Source organism: Ciconia boyciana, chromosome 2, assembly GCF_034638445.1.
Source record: "Ciconia boyciana chromosome 2, ASM3463844v1, whole genome shotgun sequence".
Taxonomy (NCBI): domain Eukaryota; kingdom Metazoa; phylum Chordata; class Aves; order Ciconiiformes; family Ciconiidae; genus Ciconia; species Ciconia boyciana.
This window is the reverse complement of record NC_132935.1, coordinates 52,022,092-52,038,108: the sequence shown is the minus strand read 5'-3', so window position 1 is coordinate 52,038,108 and position 16,017 is coordinate 52,022,092. Positions and strand designations below refer to the sequence as shown.

The window sequence follows — 16,017 nt, the reverse complement described above, 5'->3', positions numbered from 1 at the left end:
TTTTTTGGAAACCAAGGGAGCCTTTATATATGTCTCTCTACATCATGTATGCTTACGTATCCCTCAGTTTAACATCTATGAAATCTCTCTAATCCAGTGTTAATTTTTCATAACTGTAAAATTTAGTAATTAGACCCCAGCTCTTCTCTGAAGTGTTAAGCTTACCTGCCGTGGCTGGTTAACTTTTGCTCCTGAAGAAAGCAGCAATCGGATGACATCCAGATAGCCTCCTTGTGCTGCCAGGAAAATTGCAGAAGCTCCATCCTAAGAACGAATACATCCAGGTTACACTGTGTTGAAATGATGCCGTTTTTTCCATACAAAACCAAATCAAACTGAATCAAGTTCTCCTTCTTAAGCCATTATGCAGTGTAACAGCACATATATAACCAAGCTCAAGAAATAATTACCAAAATCCGAAGTCTAGTTCATAACAAACTATGGTAACATTTTCATTCAGCATGCACAAATACTGGCTCCCATCAGGTACCAAACCGAGCATTAAAACCCGGGTCTGGAATACTAAGAGTCTAGTTCATTGAAGCATTGATCTACGTAACAAGAAATCCATTCCTATATAGCAAAATATATTTATTTTGGTACATCTAGCTTTTATATGTTCATGCAGAAGTGTTCTGCTACATAGACACACATAGTGAAAACATGTTCAAGTACTTTGCAGAACTGGAGGCTCCAGCATTGAAGTCTGCCCTTTAGGCTGAAGGAGTAAGTACTGTGCCATACTGCTGTGCCACCCCAGCAACTACCATGCTACTGCTCTGGCACATCTTGTAGAAGAGACTTCACCTGTAATATAATAATTTAAAAATAGCACGTGCAAGACAGAGTGTCTCATAGTCCTATCAGAAACCAGTTTAAAAATTTTTTTAGGATAACCAAGGGATCAGGCCCAGCCAGCATCGGTTTAGGAAAGGCAGGTCCTGCTTGACCAACCTGATCTCCTTCTATGACAAGGTGACCCGCCTAATGGATGAGGGGAAGGCTGTGGATGTTGTCTATCTAGACTTTAGTAAAGCCTTTGACATGGTTTCCCACAGCATTCTCCTGGAGAAACTGGCTGCTCATGGCTTGGATGGGTGTACTCTTTGCTGGGTAAAAAACTGGCTGGATGGCCGGGCCCAAAGAGTGGTGGTGAATGGAGTTTACTCCAGTTGGCAGCCGGTCACAAGCGGTGTTCCCCAGGGCTCTGTGTTGGGGCCAGTTCTGTTTAATACCTTTATCAATCATCTGGATGAGGGGATCAAGTGCACCCTCAGTAAGTTTGCAGATGACACCAAGTTGTGTGGGAGTGTTGATCTGCTTGAGGGTAGGAAGGCTCTGCAGAGGGACCTGGACAGGCTGGATCCATGGGCTGGGGCCAATTGTATGGGGTTCAACAAGGCCAAGTGGTGGGTCCTGCACTTGGGCCACAGCAACCCCCTGCCACGCTACAGGCTTGGGGAAGAGTGGCTGGTAAGCTGCCTGGCAGAAAAGGTCCTGGGGGTGTTGGTTGACAGCTGGCTGAGTATGAGCCAGCAGTGTGCCCAGGTGGCCAAGGCAGCCAATGGCATCCTGGCTTGTATCAAAAATAGCGTGGCCAGCAGGACTAGGGAAGTGATCGTGCCCCTGTACTCGGCACTGGTGAGGCCACACCTCGAATGCTGTGTTCAGTTTTGGGCCCCTCACTACAAGAGAGACATGGAGGTGCTGGGGCATGTCCAGAGAAGGGCAATGAAGCTGGTGAAGGGTCTGGAGCACAAGTCTTATGAGGAGCGGCTGAGGGAACCGGGGTTGTTTAGCCTGGAGAAAAGGAGACTGAGGGGAGACCTTATCGCTCTCTACAACTACCTGACAGGAGGTTGTAGAGAGGTGGGGGTCGGTCTCTTCTCCCAAATAACAAATGATAGGACGAGAGGAAATAGCCTCAAGTTGCACCAGGGGAGGTTTAGACTGGATATTAGGAAATTTTACTTCACCGAAAGGGTTGTCAAGCATTGGAACAGGCTGCCCACGGAAGTGGTTGAGTTGCCATCGCTGGAAGTATTTAAAAGACGTTTGGATGAGGTACTTAGGGACATGGTTTAGTGGTGGTCTTGGTAGTGTTAGGTTTATGGTTGGACTCAATGATCTTAAAGGCCTTTTCCAACCTATACGATTCTGTGATTCTGTGATTCTGTGAAAGCAGCATTTTCCTGCAAAAAGCATGTGAAAGAAATGAACAAATACGGGATTTTTTTCCTTAGCATGTCTTTCATGTGGAGATGTTCTCGGCATTTGGCTTCACAGAAGCTTTTTCCTTAGGAAAAAAGTTTAAAAGTAATATTTAATTAAGTTTTTTTGATAAAAAACATTTCAAATAGCATTAGAATCCATCCAACCAACTGGAAGTGGAAACCTGCACTGAGGCTGGGACAGGTGTTTACCCATCCTGTATCCACAGTGCTCAGCACAGAGCGTGCTAGGGCAAGTTTTCCCAGGAGGTGAGACTCTTTTCATTTAAATAGAGACATGAATGAACCCCTTCACCGCATCTCAGATGTACAAGTACACATCTTCCAGCCAATTTATGCATATGCTTATTACAAAATGCAGGGCATTTTAGTGAAAGCCTGTTGTTGACCTTGTTGGCATACCACTATGTTGGGACCGAATGCCGTTGTCTGCCGAGAGATACTGCTTAGCTACTCCTCTTCCTGCAAAACTCAGCACAGACTTAGTGAAACATGAGCTGAATATAGTGCCCCAGGGACTGAATTGAGAATGTTTGACCTTGATTTCAAGACAAATGTCCTGGTAAACAAGAGAGGTGTCTGCTGGCACTACAAATGCATACCCCTAGGCCCTCTGAGGGGCTGTTTTCTCTGGTTGCTATACGAGTACATGAAATAGGGTGATGGGATCAGGTCCTTTGCAGGGTACCTTTCCAGAGACAGGGGTAGTAAGAACACTTCCATTTAGAAAGTAAACAAGGTTGTGTAATAGTAAAAGAGCTCTTTATTATAGCATCAATCGAGATAGAGCACCTTGGGTTCCCTATCATCCAACCATTTTAAAAATTAATTATTAGGTTTTTGTACTTGGTTTGAATTGATGCTGTAATGAGAAAGCTGTTTTGAGGCTATAAGATATTTCTGCAAGAAATACTGTTTAGTTAGGGTATTCTCTTTTCTTCTCCTCTACCCCTCATGTGAGCCAATTTAAGGTTAAAACATCTATCTTGATGGTTTTGGGAGGACTACCCAAATGCATGCTCAAAATCCTGCTCATTTGGCCACCTGCCAGTGAAACTGCCAGCCAGATACCTCTTTGCAAAAGCAGCTTGGCAAGATCCCACAAAAGGAGCCAGGCTAATGCTCGTTTTCAAGAGATTATGTTCTTATTGTATTAAGCAGCTGTGTCTGACTGGTTTTGCCCAATGGCTGTGAGCAATAAAAATACATCTCTAAATCCAATTGCAAACATTGCTCATTTCCAGGAGAGACAACAAGGAAGTTATTTTACTGCCTTCGCTTCTGGGTAAGTGTCTGCAGGTGTGGCAGCATGGCTATTTTTAAACTGAGTGGTAATCCCTGGGATTACCGTGCAGAGGTATGAATCACTGCCCTCAGATTAGAAAGGCAATTGCTATTTGCACAGCAGCAAGGGTGGAACACCCTTCTTTATAAATCCAGGGTGTGGGCAGCACAGAGGTGGGGATCCCCTGTGGGACCAGTGCACAGCCCCCAGTGCACTGGTGGCTTCTGCAGTCACCAGCCCTCGGCTCCCGTGCACGCTTGTGGGAGCTGAGAGTGCAACAGCATCCTGCAGATCCAAAGCCCATGGAAATGCCTGAAAAAAACTTGTATATCCCTGGGGAACAACTTCCTCTTTGTCAGTCTTGAGTGCCCTGGGGTAGGAAAGAGTGGTGGGAAGTGGAGGGGAAAATCTGCCGCTCATTTCTGTTGAATGCTGAAAAGCTCAACTTATTTGTGTCTCTGTTGGAGTAAATTAAATCCAGTGCTTCATTGGCTCAATCCAGCTTTCTGAAAAGTCAACTAAACAACGTCAGTTCAGCCATTTTAACCATTCTTTGCCCCAAACACTGACAAGCTAGAGATGCACAAATACCAAATAACATAATTTTAACTAGTATTTTAAAAACATATTTTGAAGATATTTAAAGATTTAAACTTTTACTACTGTTTCGGCAGAAAACTGATAAACTGATTCTCTAGTACCTCAGGGGCTTTATAGCTATTCACTCTTCTTTCTGCAATGCAAAGCATGGTAGAACATGACATGGTCTTTTGTTCAAAGCTAATGGGTAGCACAAATCTGATCCAGATTTGGTACATATCCTTCATACAGATAATGAACCAAAAGGCAGCCAAAACATCTTTTCTGATTTTGTGCTACTCCTCCCAGGATCATGAAAACCAGACAGTTAACAAAATTCACATCTTAGAAGAGCAGAGTACTATAAAACCACAACGTTTGGCAAATGCTTCTCTGTGCTGGAGCCAGAGTATCCACTGTTGTCCAACCAACAGCACATTTTTTCCACCACCAGTGTTGTCAATATTATCTGTGTCAAATAACTCACATAAAGTTGATCGTGAATGTTGGCACCGTGCTTCAACAGAGTTTCCACTACTTTTGCATGCCCGTACTGACAAGCAGCTAGAAGAGCAGTACCTCCATCCTGTGAAAAAGCAAAGAATGGGTACAGTCAGGTGACAGGGCAGGTGCTGGACTGAACATCACCATTTAAAAAAAAAAGCAAATTTTAAGGCTTTTCAGAATTTGGCTCACAGCAGTTCTGTACTGACTAGCTACTGAATCTTTCATAATTTTAATACCAAGTCTTGCCGCATAAATCTTTAAACTTGGCTCTGTCACTATAAACATTTTTCTCCTGAGGTTTTTTTAGTGAGGGACAGGAATGAAGAAAATTCTGCTTTTTCTTCCTTGTCTTCTGCCTTCCGACTAGAAGCTTTGTTCCCTTCACAACTCTAAGCTCCTCCATGTCTCTTCCCTTTACAGCCAAATCCCCCACCCCTGCCAAGCTTTTCCACCTATTGAAGGACAGCACACCTTCCCCCTGCTCCAAAGCCTGCTGATCATCTACTCTTCTTTGGCCAGAACCTCATGCCCTGTCATGTCCTGCCTCTCACCTGTTGATTGCTGGCTTGAAGAAGAGTAGGGAGAATGCATTTTAAAGCATGCTAGCTAACTGTGGAAGTGTGAATCAGACCAAACCCATGACCATCAGTGAAAGCCCCGTTACTTCTGCTGAAGAAGTGATCCGTGCAGGTAGGATCAATCCCAGGCAGTTATAGTTGCTGCACACCACCACTAAAGGGAGACCTAGGCACATGCATCAAATCCTGCTTGTAGAGATGCTCCCCTGGGAGCCGTCTGAGACAGGAAACACCTCAGTGTCACTGGCAATTGACTCCAAGCCAGCTGAAACAACTGCGATAGCAAATGTGGGTCTTGCCATCTTAAGTGCACTGTGCCCCACTCAAAAATGACCATTATTTCTGACACTGATACGGAGAGGAAGTTCTTATCTTCTGCCTGGGATAGCACCATGCCATTGTGCAAGGATGATGCACACCCCAAGTCATCCACACCAGAGGTCTTCTCTCTCCTTCCCTGCCTTCTCCCAGTCTCAAGCCCCTCCTCCACAAGATAAGCTATCTAAAGTATTTCAGATAAATGGTTTCTAGAGCTGTTATTAATGTGGGCAAAAGATTGTGTTTTCCCTTAGCCTTGTTCTCTGAAACAGCTCCAAAGTTTTGTCTGAAATTTTCCACACAGACAAATATCCACAAGAGAAGTTACAGCTTGAATGCCAAATGGATCTTTTATAATGGGAAGTGCCAATCAAATTTATTAATCTGTGGTGCTATTTCATGCCTATAATAACCTCATGAAATCTCAAGCTCTTACATGACTGAACTAACCCACAGGCACTGTCTATAGCTACTCTCAAAACCTCATATTCACCCTTCCTCCCTCCGACATTGAAAAGCAAACAAGGGTTGAGTGTCAGCAAAGTCACAGATGTGAAGCTGTTATGTGACAATCTAAGAATTGCATATTAATTCTGGATTATGTGAGTAAATATAGTGTGTAATCAGGTCAGTGGAGTTACGTTACTCTATAGCTGCAATGAGTCATTAGACCTTCCTGTCAAATTAAACAACCCTAATTTAATAGGAACTGCTGGAACAAAACACAAAAGCAATGGTTCCTGGATTAAAAAACACCTCATACACACTTAAGAGACAATGGCAAAAGCTAATAGCTTCATGAAAACTATTTCCTGTCTCCAGCCAGGTGAAAGCCACTTTGCTCGAATAGTGAGTTACCAGATCAAAGGGCTACAAACAAAAAAGAGACATTTTTAAAGACTCTTTCCCTGAACGAAATGGAGAGAGAAAGGTTAGTGAGTTAAGAAGAGAAACTGTGCTATCCAGATTGGAGGTCCTCTGTGGAGAGGCAGGGAAGGACGAGTTTTAGGAAGCTTAAAAATATTGAGGTTCCCTGTGTGGAGGGTAAATGGACATGCTCAGTTAGCTGCATATGGGTATAGTTTGTTTATTGCTTTATGGTCTGTTTTTTGTTTTCTAAAATTCTTGTGTTCTCAACAAACTCCTGGTATGTTAAGAAGATTGTTTGGCTATTAACATAATTTCTGGAGGGAACCAAATGAGAGGTCCCAAGTAAAAGGCAGGCCTGCAAAGCTAACCGCAGTTAGCACAACAGAGCTGAAGCCCAACACTTGGAGTCTGACTGTGTGATCCTACCTTGGGAGATGTCACAGCTTGAGGTTTACGAAGGGAGACACTTCTCGCAGGGTATGTCTAAGTGTCTCAAAATGGGGATCCTGACGAAGTGTCTGGCTGAATCCAGTGAACAGTTTTAGACAGATACATTTTTTGAAAGAATAACACATTTCCAAAAGATACCATTTAGATCTTTCAGACTAGAGTGACCAGGTTTCCTAGATCACCCTGATCAGAGTCCAGGCATCAGAAAAAAGCATTTGGTAGTCCCCAGTTCTAGCTGCCCACCCTGAATCAAATATTTACTGAGAGAATTGGGTAACAAACTCCTTGGCTCAAAAGTTTGGTCCTTGATCAGGAAGACAACTGGTCTCTAAGACCTGCTCTGCTGTGACTCCTGCAAAGCTGAATACGTTCAAAAGAGGAGACTGAGATTCATTTGAATGCTCTGATAAAGAGAAAAGTCTTGCTGTAAAAAAAGGGAAGCTGGGTCCAGAAATCTTTTTCACTGAAAAGACCATGTGGTAAGACAGCACGCAGTTAAATTGAGGAATTGTCAAACAGTGTGAAGGTCCATGGTTTCTTAGGAGGAGAAAAACTCAGCCCCCTCCCACCCCTATTGAGCTTCCATCTTGCTTTCTCTTACACTTTCTTCCCTTTTTGCCAGCACAAGAGCCTTTCCTCCAGCAAGTTCTAGCTGGAGACCCCAATGTTTTAAAGGCTATTGGGAAGGCAGATGAGTTACGGGGGGGGGGGGGGGGGGCGGGGAAAGAAGTAAATGACAGAGTTTTAAAATCCTTTTCAGCCATGTGATTCCCTCTTTTCTTTCCTTTTTGGCTTCAGCTGAGATGAGTAAAAAGCTGACGCAGCATCTTTGGTACTGGCAAGCCTCTTGGAAACTCTGAGCAGGGCAGCAAGTGGGAGCAGGGACACGTGAGCAACCACAGAGGCACTTCGAGGGCAATCGCCCTTCCCTGGTGGGCGGGAGGCCAGCGGTACAGAGAAGGCACATGGTCTTGGGTTTATTTCTTGCTCATATCCTGTTTTCCTGACACAATGAAGCTTCTATTAATCCTTCACTGCAAACCCTTCCAGCACACCAAGAACACAGATAGGAGCTAGTCCTCTCAGCTACCTCTGCAATTCTTCCTCTGAAACTTTTTTTCTTATCCCCACACAGTCTGTCCTCCCTACCGGTGGCACACACAGCAGCTGCCAATCTCCTGTGTAAGCACTTGGAACTGCAGCACCTGATAAGACCACGCTATCTGGTGTAGACCTCTCTATTTGCCTACCTCTTCCTTCACCTCTGTCATCATTGCCTGAAAGCAGCTTTGAATTATATGGTGCTTTATCACCTCTGAAATATGCTACAAGGGAGGGGAACTAATCTTCTGCAATCACTACCTGCTGAAAAATAGCCTCTGACATACCGTTCAACCTGCAGCATTGCTCAGAAAATATGCTACCGTGCAAACCCTTTTAAGAACCCACATGCTCATAACATGTCTCAGAGTAAGAAAAGAGGACATGTTTCATTTTATGATGCATACTTCTAGGGATGTCAGGCTGGGATGATGCAGAATAACATTATTGAATAATATGTATTTTATAATATATACATAATAACTTTCAATAGTACTATTTATTCTCTTTACAACACCAGAAATTATTGCTAATTACTTTATTACACTGTTTTAGAACACGTTTGCTTTGCCTCCTGTAGTGAAGATCAACTCTAATGATACAAGGGGTAACAAGAATTGAATGCCTATATTAAGATAGTTCTCCATCACTCTTGTATATGAGTAACAAATGCAGTAATGACAATTTACAGAGAGGTACATGAGAAAGATGTTGGGCTTTGTATTTCCTTGCTTTAAAGTCTCTGTTTCTAGGTTACATTCAATTTGTTTTCTTATTTCAATTCCACATCTTCATTTATAATAGAAAGTTCTCTGCAAATTGATTACATTTGCAGTGCCCTTTAAAACCAGCCAAGATCAGCCATATCTTTTCCAGTGCTGCTCCCAGCCGAGTGCCTTAATCAGAAAATGCCTTATCTCTGACCTGAAAAGGCATATTTTGTCAACTATATTGTTTCTGGGGTTTGGGGGGCATGGAGGAGCTCGTTATCTTAGTTGCCTGTTAACAGAATGATGGTTTGATGGAATAATTCCAGGCTACAAAACCCACATTATGAAATCAGAAAATTGAACTGATACAAAAACACACTAGCAGGACAATGGAAGATGCATACTGTCAATGCAGTACGTTCTCAGTGGTGCCTCCTGCTCAGGTACACGCTGCTGCACAAAGTAAAAGTTAGTTTCCCACCCAGCCTCAGTCTAAAATTTCAGTGGGTTGCCAAAGCCCAGTCTGGAAGCTGTAAGCATTTGGATTCCTGTGTCTAGATCCTCATTTCAGAAGAAGAACTGCAGTCCCCAAGCAAGGAATGAGTGAAAGAATGAACATGGCAATTTCCACTAGCAAAGCCCTCATACTACTGTTCAGAGAGAGCAGATCCTTTCAGCAAAGAGGGCATGGACATGATAGCTAACCTCAACTTTTAAACCAGCGTCACTTTAATCTTGCACAGATTAATTCTAACTCACCCATCCTTTGTTCAGCTTTTAAGAGCCTTTTCAGGTACTATAGCTTGTGTCATACCATGAGTGCTGAAGTGACTGATACACCTCTTGAAGAGGTGATGAGAAGGACAGAGTGCTTGGCCAGGCACATTTGATGCTGCTGAGAAATAGCCTCATATGCACATCATGCGCCAGTTTGTCATGTTATATGCTGTGGGAGCTGGTGTTGTCTTATGATCAGCTTGACTGGAAGTGGCAGAAAACTGTGGCCTGGAGAGGAAGACCAACCTGCAGCTTAAAAGATACTTAGGACTGGCACATGGGTCAAGTCAGGTCTGAATTCAGAAGAGGAGGCAGGCAGGAATATGGGGGCTGGGAGCAAAGTTTCAAGGTGAGCAACAGTAGAGCCCAAACCTGCATTTGTCCAAAGATGGAAGCCATTAGGAGCAGCTGAATGCAGGAATATTTTCTTATCATTTAGATCTTTACTCTCTTTTATCTGCCCTAGTTGCTCACATCAATATATTTTGCATGCTTCATAAAAGGTCATATATTGTCATGGCAATGACAATCAGGCAATTTCAAGCCTGCTGTTCACTTTCTGGGCCAAGTCTTGGCCTCTTCACAAACTCCTAGTTCACAGGCTGTGCAAAGGTTTGGTGAAGATGTAACTGTGTCTCTAGACAGAATAAGGTACTCAGCCTCTGTCTTCCCTCCTTTACAAGTTTCCTGCATTCACTGCTGTCCCTCCCTCTGCAAAAACACTGCCCAATTGCACGCTGAGCTGCAGTGAGTAGTCCAGGCTCTTCCTATGCCTGGGACACCTTTGCTCCTTCAGCATGGCTTTGTGGCCTTTTTATAGGCCAGTTGACTCAAAGAACAGTGTAAGTTCACTCGCCCAACTTTATACAGCTGAATGCAAGAGAAGATGATCCTTCTGAATCTTGCTAACCCTTGAAATAAAAGACTGAGAAGCGATTCTTATTTTAATGTGCAGCTTCTCCCAATAACCCTGTCCCACATGAGATTATCCAGCACTTTAAAATCCAGCTGTTGTATTTAACATTGCAACCTCCTACATTATCAAGTTCCACAGCTGCACTCCATGTTGTGTTAAACAGCCACAATTTCATTCATGTTTTTAAATTTACTGATTGCTGCTGTGGTCAGGGAGTTGCTTACCACAAGCATAGATCCCTGGGGTACTGGAATCCTACTGTATGGGTGTGTGTGGACTCTGGCCACAAAACCTCAGGATTTTTAGTCCCTGGAGCATAAGGAGCTGAGTCTCTGATGTTCCATCAATTCCCTTAGTATTTAAAGCCTATATTTCCAGGGTCTCTGGAAGGCAGGTATGAGTTGAGGGAGTCATTCAAATCACAGACTATAACATCTTGAAAAATTGGTTACTGTGGGGTAAAGAACTATTCCTTCTTCTTCAAACACATCGCTATGGATCCCAGGGTAAGTGACTGGCAAGTGTCCTCCCCAGATTATGGGAATGCTCCAAAATGTGGCCAGCATGTCAAGGGCAAGAATGTTTAATGAAAATCTGGTGCTTTTGGTTCTGAAAGCAGGGGTGCTAGTACTGCCTTAGGCCAAGAAACTGAGTTGATGTACTGCTGTCAGTGATGAACTGCTGTTCTTAATGCTGTTCACCCCATGAGGGGTGATGACCCAGACCCAGGCTCTGCCATCTGTGCTTTTGGCTATTCGAAGAAGATTTTGAAAAAGAACCTGCCTGTGCATTTCATCTTCTTGTCACAGATGGGTAAATGGGAATTTAGGGAGGACCGAAGCCATTATACTCTTATGTCTCCTATGGTGGTATGCAGAGACATCCCAATGTAGAAGAAATTTCAGTCTATGCAAGTGAAGTACATATACACCTAAAATGGGATCCTATCTAACATGTACAAAAAGACCCTTTGTTCTTGTATTGGAGGATGGCTTAAGAGGAAAGACTGATATCACTACCAAGGGACTGATCTTTGATCAACTTATGCCATTAAGTCTAGGTAGTAAAAGCTAGTCCCAAATTAATATTTTCACAACATGTTGCATTACTCATATTACTCAGAAAATATTCAAGTGAGAAAATCCTTTTATCATCTTCCTGCTGCCATGTAATGTTTCATGTGAACAGGAAAAAACAGCCTTGATTGTCAGAATGTATCAGCATGCAAACATAGACCCATTATCTTACTTTATTCTTAAATTCAGTGGAGGCTCCAAATTCAAAGAGAAACTTCACAACATCGTTGTGGCCTTGCTGTGCAGCAAAGAACAGAGAAGTTGCACCTGACTGTAAGGAAAAAATGGATTAAAAAAACCCCAAACACACTTGACTGAAGTACATACATTTCAAATTAAAAAGTATTGAGCACAATCAGGTGAATATCAGCTGGAAAGACACAATGATTTTGAGGACTCCAGAGGACACCAGGTATCTTAGGTCAGTTTTCTTCCCATTGCACTGAGAAATCTGTCCAGCATCATACATTTGAGTAAAATCCGAGTTTCACAAGGGGCTTCTGCACAGCATTTCTAATATAGACCTCTTAGGATTCACTCACTTCTACCCAGTCACCAGACAGGGAAAGCAAGCCCAGAGTGAGAAAATAAGAGTCTTGCACAACAGAGGAGCAGACAATTTGAAACCAACCCCTATTCCACCTGCCACGACAACCTGAGACAAATAGGAGCATGGGATGGATTTGGATCAGGGTGTGGAAAGACCATGGAGGCAGTTATTTAGTACAGCAGAGCTCCACCTTGCTTGACTCTCCACTGACAAAATGTGACTGCTGTTGGCGTAAGTCATCCTTGCCTCTTGCAGTAGTAGAGCCCCATCCAGCCAAGCGGCCTTCAAGCAACTATAACCAGCCCTGCAACTCCTGCTTTCCCTTAACCTCACTGAAGAACAGAAACCCCATATTTTATACTACTTGTATAAAATACTGTCATTGACATGTGAGTAAATCAGGACCCAAAAAAATGAATATGTAAGATTGTAATGGCTGGACAGAAGGAAGGAAAGAAGGAAGGAAAGAAGGAAGGAAAGAAGGAAGGAAAGAAGGAAGGAAAGAAGGAAGGAAAGAAGGAAGGAAAGAAGGAAGGAAAGAAGGAAGGAAAGAAGGAAGGAAAGAAGGAAGGAAAGAAGGAAGGAAAGACAGAGAGACAGACAAGCAAGCTTTCCTGACTTTGGGCTCTCTCATCCCATGTAGAAGGTGCAGGAAAAGGGAGCTACACATGAAATTCACTCAAGTGTCAAAAGCCTTTACAACAGCACATGGCCCCTTGAGACCATTTCAGAGCCCCCCTCTCCCAGACACACTTATGGGGCTCTCACTTCCCCAAGCTTCACAACAACTTCAGAGTACCAGAACACTGGTTTGAGTATGTGGATTTAGTTTCAGAACAGTGCCGTTGGTCTTTAGGGCTTAAACTTCATCTGGTTTGCTTCCTCTCTGCAACAGAGTGATTTTGGAGGATTTCAGCATTTCTCATTTTGTCAGCTTGCTGAATCAGTATGTCCTGAGTGATACTCAAGAGCAGCTCCATAAAACTGTTCTCAACTTCTCCTTTTGTTGCTGCTTTTCAAGCAATGTTTACCTAAGGGAAGGGACATGTTTAAATACATGTCTTTTTGGAACGGGACCCCACTGAAAGACACTGACAGTCACAGTTAGAGCAAGTTTAGGCCAGTAAATGCAAAGACACTTATATCATCAAACATGGCATTCACTGACTCAGTAACTTGCAGATGTCAGCATGAGATTAATGCTTTAGTTCCAGGTAACCAAGGAAAGTGAGAAACATTTGCTTGTATTGTTAAAGTGATGAGCATACTCCTGTCCTGCACTGCCTGCCGCCATCCCGTGTTACTGCATGCCCTCCTTAAACTGCTCTTCTCTCTGGACCAGTACAGTTGCCGTTGTCCCAGAACAATTCTGCTCTCTGTGTAGCCAGCGCACAGACCAGAGTGGCTGCAGGTACTCCTTACAATCATTTGCACGGAGTATGAAGGGAAGGCACTTTCCCAAAACCAGCCACTGACATTGTCCCTTCCACAAGCAAGCATGTCACGGTGCGAGAGATGCCTTGAATGCAAAGCAGAGATGCAGGGAAGGGTATGGGTGATTAAGCTGTGTGATGGTTAGAGATGACTTGGCTCAGACTAAGAAGCAGAAACTCCAAAGCATACTGAGTCAAAATAATCCCTGGGATAGCAATGGCATCCACTCCATTTTAATGACCAGACTCTGCAAATCAAAAGGTAAAGGACTTGTCCTTATCATTTATCCCATCCAGAGAGCTGTAAATTACTGTACCAGTAAGTAAAACTGCAGATGAATAATGGTGTAACCCTGGGGGGTTACATCTCAGATGTTAACTGCCCCTCACCAGCCAGATGTGCTGGAAATGTTTGATGAATTATTTCTAAATGTACCTCTAGCAACTCATTTTCTATTATAAACTCCAGACATCTGACTCCTTGGTGTCCTCAGGAGAACACACCCTATTTATACATGCACTGCACAGCAAGTGACAAATAAGCAATTGGCAAAAAACAACAGACAACACTTTTATTATTTGTAATAAACCAATGGTCACTTACTCAATCCCTTTTTGAATGCAGAACTTCTCCTACCTCTCTCTGCAGATTGATATCTGCTCCTTGCAACACCAATTCCCGTACACAATCTATGTGGCCATAGTAAGATGCTACCATCAGAGCTGTTGTGCCAAGCTGGGAGTAAGGAAAAACAAGTCAGTACCTTCAACAGACACCTCCGGCAATGAATCAGGCTGTCTGGAAGAGACAGCACCTCTTCTGAAAAGCTGAAGGAAGCTTATGATCATTGAAAAATTTGCTATCATTTGAAGCTTACGATCAAGAATACTTTGAAAATGAGCAGTTAGCAGGTGTTAAAGCAACAACATTACAGACTTGCCTGCAGTGCTAAGGCCTGACCGTTCAACAAATATGTATGCCATAACTTCGCCTTATTGTCCCAAAATAAGTGCAAAAAGAGAAATAAGAATATTTTTGGTTTATACACAGCATTTTTATCAGAGAATCCCAAAGATCTTTGCATAACTTCCAGAAGAATAACCTTAGACACAGGAGCTGAGTGACTTAGCTGAGTCACTTAATTGTGAGTCATCATCAGGAGTAAGGTCCAGGTGATCTGAATACTAATTCCCTACCCAAACGACAAGAGCAAACTCACTCTGTGACTCTTCACGTTGTACGAGAGAACTTTCCACACCAGAACTACGTGTTCAGGTTCCCTCAGTACCCCGTAAGGCCACTGCTCCAGTGAACCAAATAAGCTTTAGGTTATGTATGTGGTGTATGGACAATATGCAGAAACCACATGTCAGAATGACAGTCATAGCATCAGCTCCAGAAGTACTGCAGGACAAATACTTGCCTAAAGGGCAAAAATGAAATGAAAATGAAAAGACAGATTAAAGTCAATGGGCTTAGAAAATCTCTTGCACTTTGAAGGTATTCAAAGTGAGAGAAGCTGTGGCAGGTTCATGTTTCAGGCTGGAAGGGGCACTAATCCAGGACAACACAGGCACGACCCTCAGTAAGTCAGTCCCAATGCCAAACGAAAGAAACCTGGGAACTTCTCAACCTTGGTTTTCCCCTGCTCTTTGCCATAGCTTAGTACAGTCAAGTATCTCTCCATATATTGTAGGCAGAATAGCAAGACATACCCATTATCTGTGTTTTCAACCCCTTTCTAATCTCAAAACTAATTTCAACCCATGCAAATTACAGTAAGGAAATCCCCGTGAAATCTTTCTGTCATGTATCTGGGCTCCTCTTTGCTTGGAAATGGTACTGTGCCTTCATGTCGGTGCTAAGTCCAGGAGATACTGGGGTGGGGGGAGGAAGAAGTTAGGAGGCCAGCAGTTCTGATGGCACCGCTGGGTGTGGGACACTGCATGCCACACAGGGCGGGAACAGCTGCACATCAAATGCAAACTTCTACATTGCCTACATGGAAACTGTGATCCAGGGTTATTTTTTAAAAAAACTAATTATGAGGAGCTCTGCTAGCTGACAGAATCATTGCTACCTGGGCTCGGTTGAGTTGACTCTTCACCGTGATCTATTACTACAATGACATTTTCTTGCAAAGAGAAGCCCGAGGTGCTAGGATCTGTGTTTTTAATGTCAGCGCCACAAATAACTGTGTAAGACACATTTTTGAGTGGTGGCAAATTCCTAACCCCTTGCCACTGACGTAAATCATCACGCTATTTCATCCTGAGTTTCAAACTTGCTTCCTGACAAGAGAAGGTTTTAAATCATCCCTAAGTGCCATAGGACTCTCAAATGTCTCATGTTAGATCCCTGCTACGCCCTCGGCACAGTGGGCTATGGAAAGCGATGCAAAATCAGTGCTGTGGGTGTAGGTGCATTGTGCGCATACACTGTCTTTGCAGTCCACATCTACTCGCCCACTGTTCAGCAGCAGCTGGAGGAGAGCCAGGTTTCCTTTTCTCGCAGCCCAAAACGCAGCATTGGCGAGTGGTGTTTCTTTCTGGTGAAAAAAAAAAAGGCAGAAATAAAACACTTTGGAAGATACATTGGACAAACACACACATGCAAATTCTGCATTCAAGCCAGG

At 43.4% G+C, this 16,017-nt stretch overlaps 1 protein-coding gene across 1 annotated transcript in view; it reads right to left on the bottom strand.

Moving 5' to 3' along the window:
- ANKRD29 (ankyrin repeat domain 29) overlaps window positions 1-16,017 on the bottom strand; it is a 34,338-nt gene that overhangs the window by 13,077 nt on the left and 5,244 nt on the right. The window contains exons 2-6 of the mRNA XM_072852624.1: window positions 15,820-15,930; window positions 14,019-14,117; window positions 11,571-11,669; window positions 4,583-4,681; window positions 166-264 (exon numbers count right to left, since the gene is read on the bottom strand). Of these exons, the coding sequence (XP_072708725.1) occupies window positions 166-264; window positions 4,583-4,681; window positions 11,571-11,669; window positions 14,019-14,117; window positions 15,820-15,930 (507 nt within the window). The remainder of the gene's footprint in view (window positions 1-165; window positions 265-4,582; window positions 4,682-11,570; window positions 11,670-14,018; window positions 14,118-15,819; window positions 15,931-16,017) is intronic.